Genomic DNA, 12717 nt, shown 5'->3' with positions numbered 1-12717 from the left:
GATAGATAGATAGATAGATAGATAGATAGATAGATAGATGATAGATAGATGATAGATAGATGATAGATAATTTTTTTTGTCATTTTTTTACTGTGGGCACCATGGCACACATTAAAAATGAAATTTAGTTGCTTGCTCTCAAAGTGTACACATACATAACACACATTTAAAACATACTATATACAACATATGTATAGACCTACACCCTTACATATAAGTAACATATAAATATTAATCACTGTCCATCTTGAATACATAACGGAAGGAGGAAGCTTGAGAGTTCACAAGGTTAATACTGTATGGAACAAAACTGTGACTGAACCTGGATGTTCTGCTTTGGATACCACGGAGCCCCCTCCTCCCAGAAGGGAACAAGAAAAACAGTTCATGAAGAGGATGTGTAGTGTCCCAGACAATCTTACGGACCCTGCTGATGCATCACTTCTGTGCTATGTCCTGGATGGAAGGGAGGGAACTGCCAATAATTTTTTGGCCGTCCTCACCACTCTCTGCACCGCCTTCCTGTCTGAAGCAGTGATGCTTCCAAACCAGACTGTGATGCTGTGTGACAGGATCATCCCTTTGTAGAAAGTGGTCAGGACAGGGGAAGGAAGATGTGCTTTTCTCATGTGATGCAGAAAATGCAGGCACTGCTGTGCCCGCTTCACCAGGGTCTCCCTGTTGAGCGACCAAGCCAGCCTACTTGTTAGCTGCACACCCAGGAATTTGATGCTGGTAACCATCTCCACAGGCAAATCATTAATGCACAGAGGAGTGTGGCTGTGCCTGCCTTTTCTAAAATTGACAATGATCTCTTTGTTTTTTCCAGAATTTAAAACTAGGCTGTTTTCCTTACACCAATTCACTAAACCCTCAACCTCCTTGTGGTAACCTCCTCCTTGGGACATATGTCCATTCAGAGGATGTCAAGAGTCATTCTCTTGCTGAGTTCTCTTAGCATCTGGCGCTAGTTCGCTCCTGATCTTGGATGGGGCAATGCCAGCATGAAGATATATTTTCTCAGTTGGTGTAGATTATGCTAAATAAATAGGGAAGACAAGATAACAGTGTTCCGGTATCTGAGGGGCTGCCACAAGGCAGAGCGGGTCAGGTTGTTCACTAGAGCACCAGAGGGAAGGATGAGAAACAATGGTTGGAAACTGACAAAGGAGAGAAGCAACCTGGAATTAAGGAAAAACTTCCTGATAGTGAGGACAATCAACCAGTGGAACAGCTTGCCTCCAGAAATCATGGGCGTTCCATCACTGGAGATTTTTAAGAAGAGGCTAGACGTTCACCTGTCTGAGATGGTACAGGTTCTCCAGCTTGAGCAGGGGGCTCGACTAGAAGACCTCCAGGCTCCCTTCCAGCTTCTATTCTATTCTATTCTATTCTATTCTATTCTATTCTATTCTACTCTACTCTACTCTACTCTACTCTACTCTACTCTACTCTACTCTACTCTACTCTACTCTACTCTATTCTATTCTATTCTATTCTATTCTATTCTATTCTATTCTATTCTATTCTATTCTATTCTATTCTATTCTATTCTATTCTATTCTTCTATTCTATTGTTGAGAAAGAAACAGCACTATCTCCCAACACAGACATTCACACGATGGAGCATCTCATTACAGGCTTATCAAATGAACAGACTCTAAGTCTGCCATGCAAACATTTTGGGGAAAAAAGATTGAAGAGCTTCGAAGTCTTAATTAACTTACTAATAAAGAAAGGCTTTATAAGTAAACCAATGTGGCATTTATTTGATTATACCACCACACAAATGTGATCACACTGGCATTATTGACGTTACTGTTGTGAATAGAGAGGATGGGCTTGAAGGACAGAGGGGAGATCTGTCACCAAGGCAACAATCCGATAAACAGGATTTGAGCCCAGGCCAAGAAAGCAGTTTATGAAAATGTCTAAAAGAAGCTCCCCACTTAATGCTCATAAGGATAAAAAAGAGAGGAAGGAAAATGTAATCAGACTTGCAAGTTGTGTAACCGTAATTAATTAGATATTGTGAATAAAATATGTTTCTTCACCATGCTATGAAAGAGATATGGAAGGGGTGACACATTTCACTCTGCATCATCGATTGTACAGGTAGTCCTTGACTTATGAGCCCCAAATTTCTGATGCTAAGCAAGACAGTTTTTCAGTGAGTTTTGACCCATTTTATGGCCTGTTTTGCCACAGTTGTTAAGTGAATCACTGCCATTGTTAAGTTAGTAACAGGGTTGTTAAGTGAATCTGGCTTCTCCATTGACTTTGCTTGTCAGAAGTTCAAAAAAAGGTGATCACATGACCCCTGGGACACCACAGCCGTCATAAATATGAGTTAGTTGCCAACTGTCTGAAATCCAATTATGTGGCCATGGGGATGCTGCAACAATCATCGAAGTGTGAAAAACAGTCATAAGTTACTTTTTCCCCCAGTGCCATTGTAACTTTGAATAGTCACTAAACAAATCAGCTGAGTCCTTCGGGAAAGGGTGGTATATAAATGTAATAAAATAAAATTAAATAAATAAATAAATAAATGATTGCAAGTCCAGGATAACCTGTAATGTGTTCCAGAATTTTTCCCCCCAGTATTAATCTGTTGAAAGAAAAATCTTCATCAGGGTCCAATCCAAGCTGGGAATAAACAAAATGGAGACTGCTTTAGAAAGAAGGTTGTAGTTTATTGAAGAGGAGAGACAGGCAGAAAGATGGCTCTGGAAGAAAAGTGACTACATGGAGCAGGGAGTGGTGGGATTTTATATCTCCTTTGGGCTTTGTATTTGGAGTTCTTCCCGTTGGAATCTTTGTATTTCCTGTGTCATGGACTTTGACCTGAGTCTGAATGTGTCCTTTTGGTATTGGTGGGTTAATCCTATTATGTTTCCTGTCCTTAGCATTTGGGTGGAGATATGTAGACGCGGTGGTTCAGTGGGTTAAGATGCTGAGCTTGTCGATCAGAAGTTCGGCAGTTTGGCGGGTCAAATCCCGAGTGCCGTGTAACAGAGTGAGCACCTGTTACTCGTCCCAGCTTCTGCCAACCTAGCAGTTCGAAAGCATGTAAAAATGCAAGTAGAAAAATAGGGACCACTATGGTGGGAAGGTAACAGCATTCCGTGCGCCTTTGGTGTCTAGTCATGCTGGCCACATGTCCACGGAGATGTCCTCAGACAAGCACTGGCTCTTCGGCTTTGAAACGGAGATAAGCACCGCCCCCTAGAGTCGGAAACGACTAGCACGCATGTGCGGGGGAACCTTTACCTTTACCTTTATGTAGATTTTAGGGGTCTTTGTTTTCCTAATCTCATAGCTTCCAGCTTCCTGGCCCCAACCTTCCTGAATGGATTATCGAATTTGCATTTCTAAAAGCTGGCCTCTGCCTAGTTTCTGCTTGGGGCTATTAAGGAAACTGGGCTTGCTTTTCTGCCTTTAAGATCTCCTCCATTAGTCCTTTGGATAAATATATTCTCCCTTTTCAATATTTCCCCAAATATTTATTTCTCTGAATTCTTCCCACAAATCAAAATCTTTCATCATTTGGAATTGGAAATTGCATCCCTCCCTTCTTCCCGTGGTCATGTGGCCGGCATGACTAGATGCCAAAGGCACATGGAACACTGTTACCTTCCCACCGTAGTGGTCCCTATTTTCCTACTTGCATTTTTACGTGCTTTCGAACTGCTAGGTTGGCAGGAGCTGGGACGAGTAACAGGCGCTCACTCTGCTACATGGCACTCGGGATTCGAACTGCCAAACTGCCGACCATCTGATCGACAAGCTCAGCGTCCTAACCCACTGAGCCACCGCGTCCCAATAAATATGTATTAGCGAATGTTAACTCAGACAGCACGTTTGTTGAACAAATACTATTGAACATATGGAAAAAAAATCAATAAAATGTAAAAAAACAAAGCTATCCAATTTATAAGACCTTTGATTGGTTTGAGTCCACTTGATGAGATACAGTGCAGGCTGATATATTGTACAGTATATAGTCGGAACCGATTGAAAAACAGAAATCCATGAAAGTTTACAACGTTACGTACCACTTTAGATTATCAGCTGCCACAAGACTGTTTGCTTTTTTTTCTATGAATAAAGTCAAATAAATTGTTCCTGTGGAAGGAAAGAGTAATAGTTTCAGAGAAATGCTATGGAGATTCTGAGTTATCCAGGTCATGATTGTCCCAAAAGTGCTTTTTTTCAAGAGACAACTGGACTCTCTTTGTTTTTCTTTGAAGACGTTTCACTTCTCATGCAAGAAGCTTCTTCAGTTCAGACTGAATGGTGGGGAATAGAAGGATTTATATTCCTTTGCAGTCATCTGGTTGAGGGGTGGGAGGGATATGACACCACCTATCCCCTGTTTACAACACAGTCCTTTCAACAGTTCCAAGAAGTCTCCACGCCCATTTGCACTACTCAGATGAATATGAGGACACAGATGAACCCCCAAGTGGCCTCAGCAACTCTCAGAGGGAATGCTAATGACCAGATGACTGCAAGGAATGCACATCCTTCCATTTCCCATTCTTCTATCAGGACTGAAGAAGCTTCTTGGGGTGAGAAGTGAAATGTCTTCAAGGAAAAACAAAGAGAGTCCAGTTGCCTCTTGAAAAAGCAGCTCTGGGTTTCAGAAAAATAATATGGTAAAACAATGGAAATAATAATAATAATAATAATAATAATAATAATAATAATAATAATAATAATAATAATAATAATAGAAATACTAAGTAATAGTATCATAAACTAATAAACAAGAAAACAAATGAACAAATAAAGAAACTTTACAGATTTTAAAACCGTCCTCAATATGTTTGGGCATGGGCTGAAGTGAGAATGTATTTCTTTCATAAATTTTGGGTGGGATTGAGGATTTATTTTAGGGGGCCAAGCAGGCTCATCCAGTTTACTATTTTTTTGCCTGAAATTGGTAGGAAAACACATCACTCTTGTCAACCTTTCAACTGGGAGAAGATTTGAAGGTCTTAAAGCAAGGGTGTCAAACTGCCGGGCCGCAGGCTGGATGCGTCACGACAAAACTGTGCCCACCGCATTGCCGGCAATGGGGAAAAAGCTCCGATATGTCATGCGACATCACGTGATGTCATGAGTTTGACACCCCTGTCTTAAAGGGTTGCCCCTTAGAGGTTAGAGGAGGGTGAATTAGCTCAGGCAATGATGAGTGAGACGGCGGCTTCAGCTCAAAGATTTATTGACTCAGCCCGGACAGGGCAAAACGGTACTAACAGCCTTTATATAGGCAACTGTCAAAGGGGTTAACAAATCAGGGACGGGTGTTTTCCCGCTGAGGGGACGTGCCCAATAATCAGCTGGCAGCTTTTGACATTTCCCTAGTGATAGCGCATGCGCCTCTGGGCCGGGGAATCCTGTCAGCTGGCTGCCATTTCAGCTGGGACCTCGGGTAAGCCTGGCCGGCATTTTGACAGCTAGCGGCTGTCAGTGACTGAGTGTCTGCGCGTGCACAACTTTGACAGCTCGCGGCTGCTGCCGCTTTGACAGCTCGCGGCTGCTGCCGCTTTGACAGCTCACGGCTGCTACTGCGCATGTGCGGCTTTTTGACAGCTGTCACTGCGGCCACGTGGAGCGGCCTTTGACAGCTGTCATTCTTGTGTGGAATATATTACAGAGGGGGTCTCCAAATGTGTAGACTTCAACTTGTAGGGTGTCTCCAAATCTGTAGACTTCAACTCCCAGAATTCCACAGTCAGCTATGCTGGCTGGGGAATTCTGGAAGTTGAGGTCCCCAAGTCTCCAAGTTATCAAGTTTGGAGACCCCTGGGTTAGAGGCCAAAAATAAGTGGTGGGATGAGGAAGACTGAAATAAGGAACAGGCCAAAATTAACCCGGGCTCATGGAATGCAAAATGAACAGATCCCATTATATTTATCTGGCTAATTAATGCTTTTTTATATATATTAAGGTGAGATGATTCTGCATTCAGCCAGCATCCAGGACAACATGGTCTTCAGCCGAGTCTTTCAGATCTTGTACCGGAATGAAGAGATTCTCCTCAACGAATCTATGGCCTTCTCGGTGCATCTCCTTCTGGATGGTGAGAGGGTGAGATGGTTTTGATTCTCTTCAAGAAGACTCCCCCTCGCACATATATGAACGAAAATGCATCTGTGGTTATGGGTACAGTGGCATCTCACTGTTAATTGGTTCTGAGAGACACAATGAGGACCAAGAGTGACGAGTTCCATGCAAATTTTTGCCATAAGGAATAATGTAGTGAGTCACAAGGCAGCTAACACCAACATGTTCTAGCTTGTGCATTGAGTACTGAACAAACAATGAGTACGGGGGACAGAATTTTCACGTCAAAATGCACCGAGTACCAAATTTGAGGAGTTTCAAAGCAGTTGAGTAAAAAGGTACCACTGTATAAACTATTGTTGTTTTTTTCCCAATACAAGAGACCATCTGTAGAAGCACCACCAATGGCAGGGAGGCAGCCTTCCGATAGTAAGGGGATCGCCCTGAGGTCCTCGACTTACGACCACAATTGGGTCCTAAAACAACTTCCCCTTGGGGCTGGACTAGAAGGCCTCCAAGGTCCCTTCCAACTTTGCTAATCTATGATTCTGCAGGGTCTCCAGCCTGAGCAGCGGGTTGGACTAGATGACTCCTAAGGTCCCCTCCAAATCTGCTCCTCTGATTCTGTAAAGAAATATCCAACTAGACTGGAGGGAGGTGTTAAGGAGGGGTGAGGTTAAGAGTCCTTGCACTGCAGAAAGTGGTACAGACCTGACCTCCCCCAGAAACTCTGTGGCCTTATCTGACTGTTCCCGAGAGAATGTAGCCAGACTGCAGATATTCTAGTAACATAAGTGAATAACAATGAAGTTTCTGCTTGAGCATGTCCATGGGTGGGTCTAGTTGTTTGTGCCTGGCAGTAACTCAGGGTTGAATTGTGGGGTCCCTGGGACTCTCTGAAATTGTTGGTTTGCTTGCAAACATTTCATTACCCAACTAGGTAACATCATCAGTATGGGAGCACAAAAGCTTCCACAGATTTGTCATCCGTGTCTTGTCACATTGGTTCGGAGTGCATTTGAAACCACTTAAATTGTCCTTGTGTCACTTAGTCAGAGGTGCTTTCACAAAGGTGTTTCTCCCTCTGCTTCCTGGCAGGTAGACGGGCCAGATGAGGAGAGAGAAAAGATTACAGGAGTGAATGTTTCTCTGAATCTAAACATATTGGACCGAAAAACACTAATTTAGGTCCAAAAGGTTATGTTAGCTGTACTCAGAATCCCATCATAGTTATTATGGATTAATGACTGCAGTGCCATTGATTTCAACCAATAGGAACTGTAGCTAACATGCTAGATTAGCTACATTGAGTGGGATAGCTAGCAACTTGGAATACAGAAATAAAAATAATTTTGGGAGTTTAGAAAATGGGCTGAACATGACAGAATAAAATTTCACAAGAGACAAATGCAGAATTCTTCTTTTAGGAAACAACATTCAAATTCACAATAACAGGAGGGGAATATTGAACTTCCTGACCTAACCCTAACCCTAAACCATCACCCATCATCTATCTATCTATCTATCTATCTATCTATCTATCTATCTATCTATCTATCTATCTATCTATCTATCTATCTATCTATTTATCTATCTATCCACCTACATACCTACCTACCTATCATTATCTATCTATCTATCTATCTATCTATCTATCTATCTATCTATCTATCTATCTATCTATCATCTTTTAGAAATAGTTGATCACAAATTGAACATAAGCTGGCAGTTTTACAAAGAATATATGTAAGGTAAAGGTAAGGGTTCCCCTGCACATGCGTGCTAGTCATTTCCAACTCTAGGGGCCAGTGCTCATCTCCGTTTCAAAGCCGAAGAGCCAGCGCTTGTCAGAGGACGTCTCCATGTTCATGTGGCTGGCATGACCAAAGGCGCACGGAACGCTGTTACCTTCCCACCGTAGTGGTCCCTATTTTTCTACTTGCATTTTTATGTGCTTTGGAACTGCTAGGTTGGCAGAAGCTGGGATGAGTAACAGGCGCTCATTCTGTTACACGACACTTGGGATTCGACCCGCCAAGATTTTCACGGGTACAGTTATGTAGGTCTTGGCATATTCGGGTCTTTTCCCATGTAAGATTGATAGTGTCTTGGTGACGTTTTGACGAGGTCCCACTTGTCATCTTCAGGCTGGTATCTTCGGCTCGCACAAAGCACGAAGCCGAAGACACCAGCCTGAAGATGACGAGTGGGACCTCGTTGAAACGTCACCAAGACACTATCAATCTTACACGGGAAAAGACCTGAATACACCAAGACATATATATCATTCAGTTTTTTCCCCACGTAGAATTGAAGGTATAAGAGCAACGTTTCGTTGAAATCTCATCCGTCATCCTCAGGCTGGTGGTTTCAGCTTCGTTCTTCTGGGAGAAGTGTGTGTTAGTGGCTGTTTGTTCCTCTTTTTTAAACTGCCAGAGGGGGTGTGTTCTGTGGGTGGAGGTGTGCTCTGATTGGGTGGGGGGTTAGCTGTGTTCTGATTGGGTGGGAGTGTGTTTTGAATGGGGGCTGTGTTCTGATTGGATGTGTTTTGAGTGGATGGGCTGGTCTCAGCTGCCAGCCTTAGACCTGAACTGGTGAGTTGTGGTGCTTTTGTTCGGCTCCGTGTTTGTGGTGGTGCCATGTTTTTATAGTGGGTGTCAGTTTGCTTATTGTGTGGTTTGCAGGGGTTTAAAGTGGCTGATGTTGCAGCTGCAGTTAGGTTTCTGTTTTGTGGTTGTGTGTCGTTATCGTTGTGGGTTCAGATTTGCTTTTTGAATGGTTGTGTGGTGGTGATGTCATGTGATGTTATCATGAGTTTGAGTCTGGTATCATTCTTGGTGGTTGGGACTTGTCTGTCAATCAAGGCGGGTTTCCAAATGGCTGGTAGGCGAGAGGTATCATCTCGTTTGTTCATGCTGTGGGGGCGTTTCATCGAAACGCTGCTCTTATACCTTCAATTCTACATGGGGAAAAACCCGAATGACCAAAGATCTACATACAAACACCCGTGAAAACATCAGAACACACACACACACACACACAAACACACACACACACACACACACACACACACACACACACATATATATATATATATATGTGTGTGTGTGTGTGTGTGTGTGTGTGTATGTGTATATGTATATGTATATATGTGTATATATGTATGTGTGTGTGCGTGTGTGTGTGTGTGTGTGTATTCCAGAAGAAGAAAGATCAGACTTGCCAGCAGAATGCAGAGCAGGACTAGAGGGCTTAGATGAAGAAAAATAGGGGGGGGGGAATAAGGATCTTTCAACAAGTGCTATGACACTGATTGATATGATGATGGTCCAAGTATTCTTTGCTCTGTGCAAGGAGATTTTGTCTGAGGATTTGAGTTTGAGGTTGGTTGTCTTCAAAGACCTCATTCTTCAACTAACCTGGGAGACCTTTTAGTCACAGGACAATGCAGATTGAGAGTCTCTGAGGCCTCCATTTCAGGAGCCTACCCGTCAGATTATCGATCAGTAGCTTTTTCCAGATGGTGATACATAGTAGATTGATAAGATTCTCATCTGTTTAAGGGATATAGAGGGATAATCTCTCTCGGGCTTCAGGATGGATTTTCTGAACTGTTATAAAGTGTGATAGAATAGGTTTAGTTGGTTCGGACAAAGTTCTACTGGTGGCATCTGTGTGACATGTCAAAGACAGAGTTCCTGACCTTCCAGCTGTCATCTTCACCATTTTTACCACAACTTGTAGATTGCATTGCATTCATCTTCTGTTCGTTCCCTCACTCTTCCTTTTTATTTCCTCCCTCCCCTCCACCACTCCTCTCCTTTCTCTTTTTCCCCTAGATTCAGATATTAGCTTTTACTAATAGGTTTTGCTTTGTTTTCTAAACTTGTTCTCAGGTGGAAGAAGCATTAAGTGAAGCCGACTTTCAGCTCAAGCTGGACCTGCTTTTCACAGACAGTGAACAACAGTGAGTTGTTTGCCTTCTCAAGATGAAGTGTCATTCTCTTGCAAGCAAGAGAGTGAAAAATCTGAAGGTATTTTAAAATTAGGAAATGTGTTTTCCTGAGCCACAGTCTGCTTAAACAAATGTGTGGAGTAGTAGGTATGCATGAGACAGTTATTGGATAGAGAGGAAAGAATCATGAAAAGAAAATAGAGGAACAATCCTGTAGATAATCCCCCGAGTTCCTTCAGTGTCCTGATGATTCAATACAAAGCATGACTAGATAAATATTGCCAGTTTTTATTCTTTACTTTCCTCTAAAACAAGAGCAATTTAGGATCATAATCTAGTCTACGTTGACAGTTTCTAGTAAAATGGCACTGCTAGAGGAGAAGAAAAAGACCGAAGAGAAGGGGGAAGAAGGAGAAGGAGGAGAAGGAGGAGAAGGAGAACAAGCAGGGGAAGGCGGAGCAGGGGGATAATGAGAGAAAGGGGGAGAAGGAGAAGAAGGAGGACAAGGAGAAGAAGAGGGAGAAGGAAAAGAAGGAGGACAAGGAGAAGGAGAGGGGGAAGGAGAAGAAGGAGGACAAGGAGAAGAAGATGGAGAAGGAGAAGAAGAGGGAGAAGAAGCTGGAGAAGAAGGAGGACAAGGAGAAAAAGGGGAGAAGGAGAAGAAGGAGGACAAGGAGAAGAAGGTGGAAAAGGAGAAGAAGAGGGAGAAGAAGCTGGAGAAGAAGGAGGACAAGGAGAAAAAGGGGAGAAGGAGAAGAAGGAGGACAAGGAGAAGAAGAGGGAGAAAGAGCAGGAGAAGAAGGAGGACAAGGAGAGAAAGGGGGAGAAAGAGAAGAAGGAGGACAAGGAGAAGGAGAGGGGGAAGGAGAAGAAGAAGGACAAGGAGAAGAAAGTGGAGAAGGAGAAGAAGAGGGAGAAGAAGAAGGAGAAGAAGGAGGACAAGGAGAGAAAGGGGAGAAGGAGGACAAGGAGAGGAAGGGAGAGAAGGAGGAGAAGAAGGAGGAGAAGGAGAGAAAGAGGAGAAGGAGAGGGACAAGGAGAAAGAGGAGGACAAGAAGATGAAGGGGGAGAAGGGGAAAGAGGAGGACAAAGAGAGGAAGTTGGAGAAGGAGGAGGAGGATAAGGAGAGGAAGAGGGAGAAGGAGAAGAAGTATGAGAAGAGGAAGGGGGAGAAGGAGGAGGACAATAAGGAGAGGAAAGGGGAGAAGGAGAAGAAGGAGGACAAGGAGAGAAAGGAGAAGGAGAAGTGTAAAAGGAAATGGAAAGGCAAAGAAATGATGACTGTACAAACGGTAGAAGGCAAACCATTTGAGGATTTTCAGGGCAGCATCAAGAAACCGACCCTGTTGTTGCAATAATTACAATGTAGAGAGTTGAGCTGCTACCTTAGAAGTATGACTCATTGCTAAGAGAATAACAGCCCATGATCAAAATTCTGCTCACGCCCGAAACTCTGCAGCAGCAATAGTGTCGCAGAGTAAGCCAATGTCTCCCTTTTCTCCACTCTTCGATCCTCTCCTTCCAGGCTGAGAGACATCTTGACCATCCCGGTAATAAGCAGCCGCACGTTGGGCCTCCACTTCCATCCCAAGCAAGGCCTACATCACCACGTCCCTGTCATGTTTGACTACTTCCACCTGTCGGCAGTCACGGTTACTCTGCATGTATCTCTGGTGGCTTTAAACCAGCCCCTTCTCAGGTACAGTGAACCTCTACTTTCTGAAGAGACAATGCAAGAAGGCTTTGCAAATTCTTTCTGAAGTTACCCGCATCCTTCCCCAGGCGGTCCGGCACATCAGCTCTCTTCAAATCCTTAAAGCAGACACGTCTTGATTTAAATATCCAAAGCAAAGCAAAGCGGTTTTGCCCTGCGGCCCATGATGGCAAGAACTGGGTGTTGCTTTGCAAGAAGGAGGACGAGCCTGGGGAAAAAACAAAAAACCATGGCTGTTTTAATGATTTGAAGACCTTTGCACTCTGACAAATCCATTTTGAACAAATGGCCCAGCCCTGAACGTGGCTTTTGCATTCTGCCCTTCTGCACTCCAGCACGGTCCTAAGCTGCCTTCACAGAGGGATAGAATCAAGATCACGCGAAGTGCTAATATCACTTTATAAGGCCTTCCTTGATAAACTCCTATTTGGAATACTGCATCTAGCTTTGGTCTCCACAAAATAAATAAATAAATTTATTTATTTATTTTAATTCCATTTATATCCCGCCCTTCTCCGAAGACTCAGGGCGGCTTACAAGCTTAGCAGTAGCCTTCATTCTATGTATATGCCTGCTTATTAGGGCTTTCACACACCCCCAAGCGGCATTATTACAAAGTCAGCTTAATTTCCCCCAACAATCTGTGTCCTCATTTTACCTACCTCGGAAGGATGGAAGGCTGAGTCAACCTTGAGCCTGGTGGGACTCGAACCTGCACTAATGGCAGGCAGCTGGTGTTACTTAAGGAGGCATCAGCCCACTGCTCCACCAAGGCTCTTTTAATAAAAAAAGATGTTGAGACTCATCTAGAAAGAGGGCAGAGAAGAGCAACAAAGATGATGAGGGGATTGGAGGCTAAAGTATAAAAAGAATGTTTGCTAGAATTGGGTATCTTTAGTCTAATGAAAAGAAGGACTGGGGGAGACATGATAGCAGCGTTCCAGTATCTAAGGGGCTGCCACAAAGTTTGTGT

General features: G+C 43.4%; 1 protein-coding gene across 1 annotated transcript in view; it reads left to right on the top strand.

Annotated features, from left to right (window-relative positions):
• FAM135B (family with sequence similarity 135 member B) overlaps nt 1-12717 on the top strand; it is a gene marked incomplete at both ends in the record, with an annotated part of 71847 nt that overhangs the window by 4247 nt on the left and 54883 nt on the right. Inside the window, 4 exons of the mRNA XM_083358187.1 lie at nt 4555-4574; nt 5960-6099; nt 9972-10042; nt 11556-11729. Of these exons, the coding sequence (XP_083214313.1) occupies nt 4555-4574; nt 5960-6099; nt 9972-10042; nt 11556-11729 (405 nt within the window). The remainder of the gene's footprint in view (nt 1-4554; nt 4575-5959; nt 6100-9971; nt 10043-11555; nt 11730-12717) is intronic.

This window comes from Vipera ursinii (genome assembly GCF_947247035.1).
Source record: "Vipera ursinii genome assembly, chromosome: 3".
Taxonomy (NCBI): domain Eukaryota; kingdom Metazoa; phylum Chordata; class Lepidosauria; order Squamata; family Viperidae; genus Vipera; species Vipera ursinii.
Note: the sequence above shows the minus strand (reverse complement) of the source record. Positions and strands in the feature narration are given on the sequence as shown.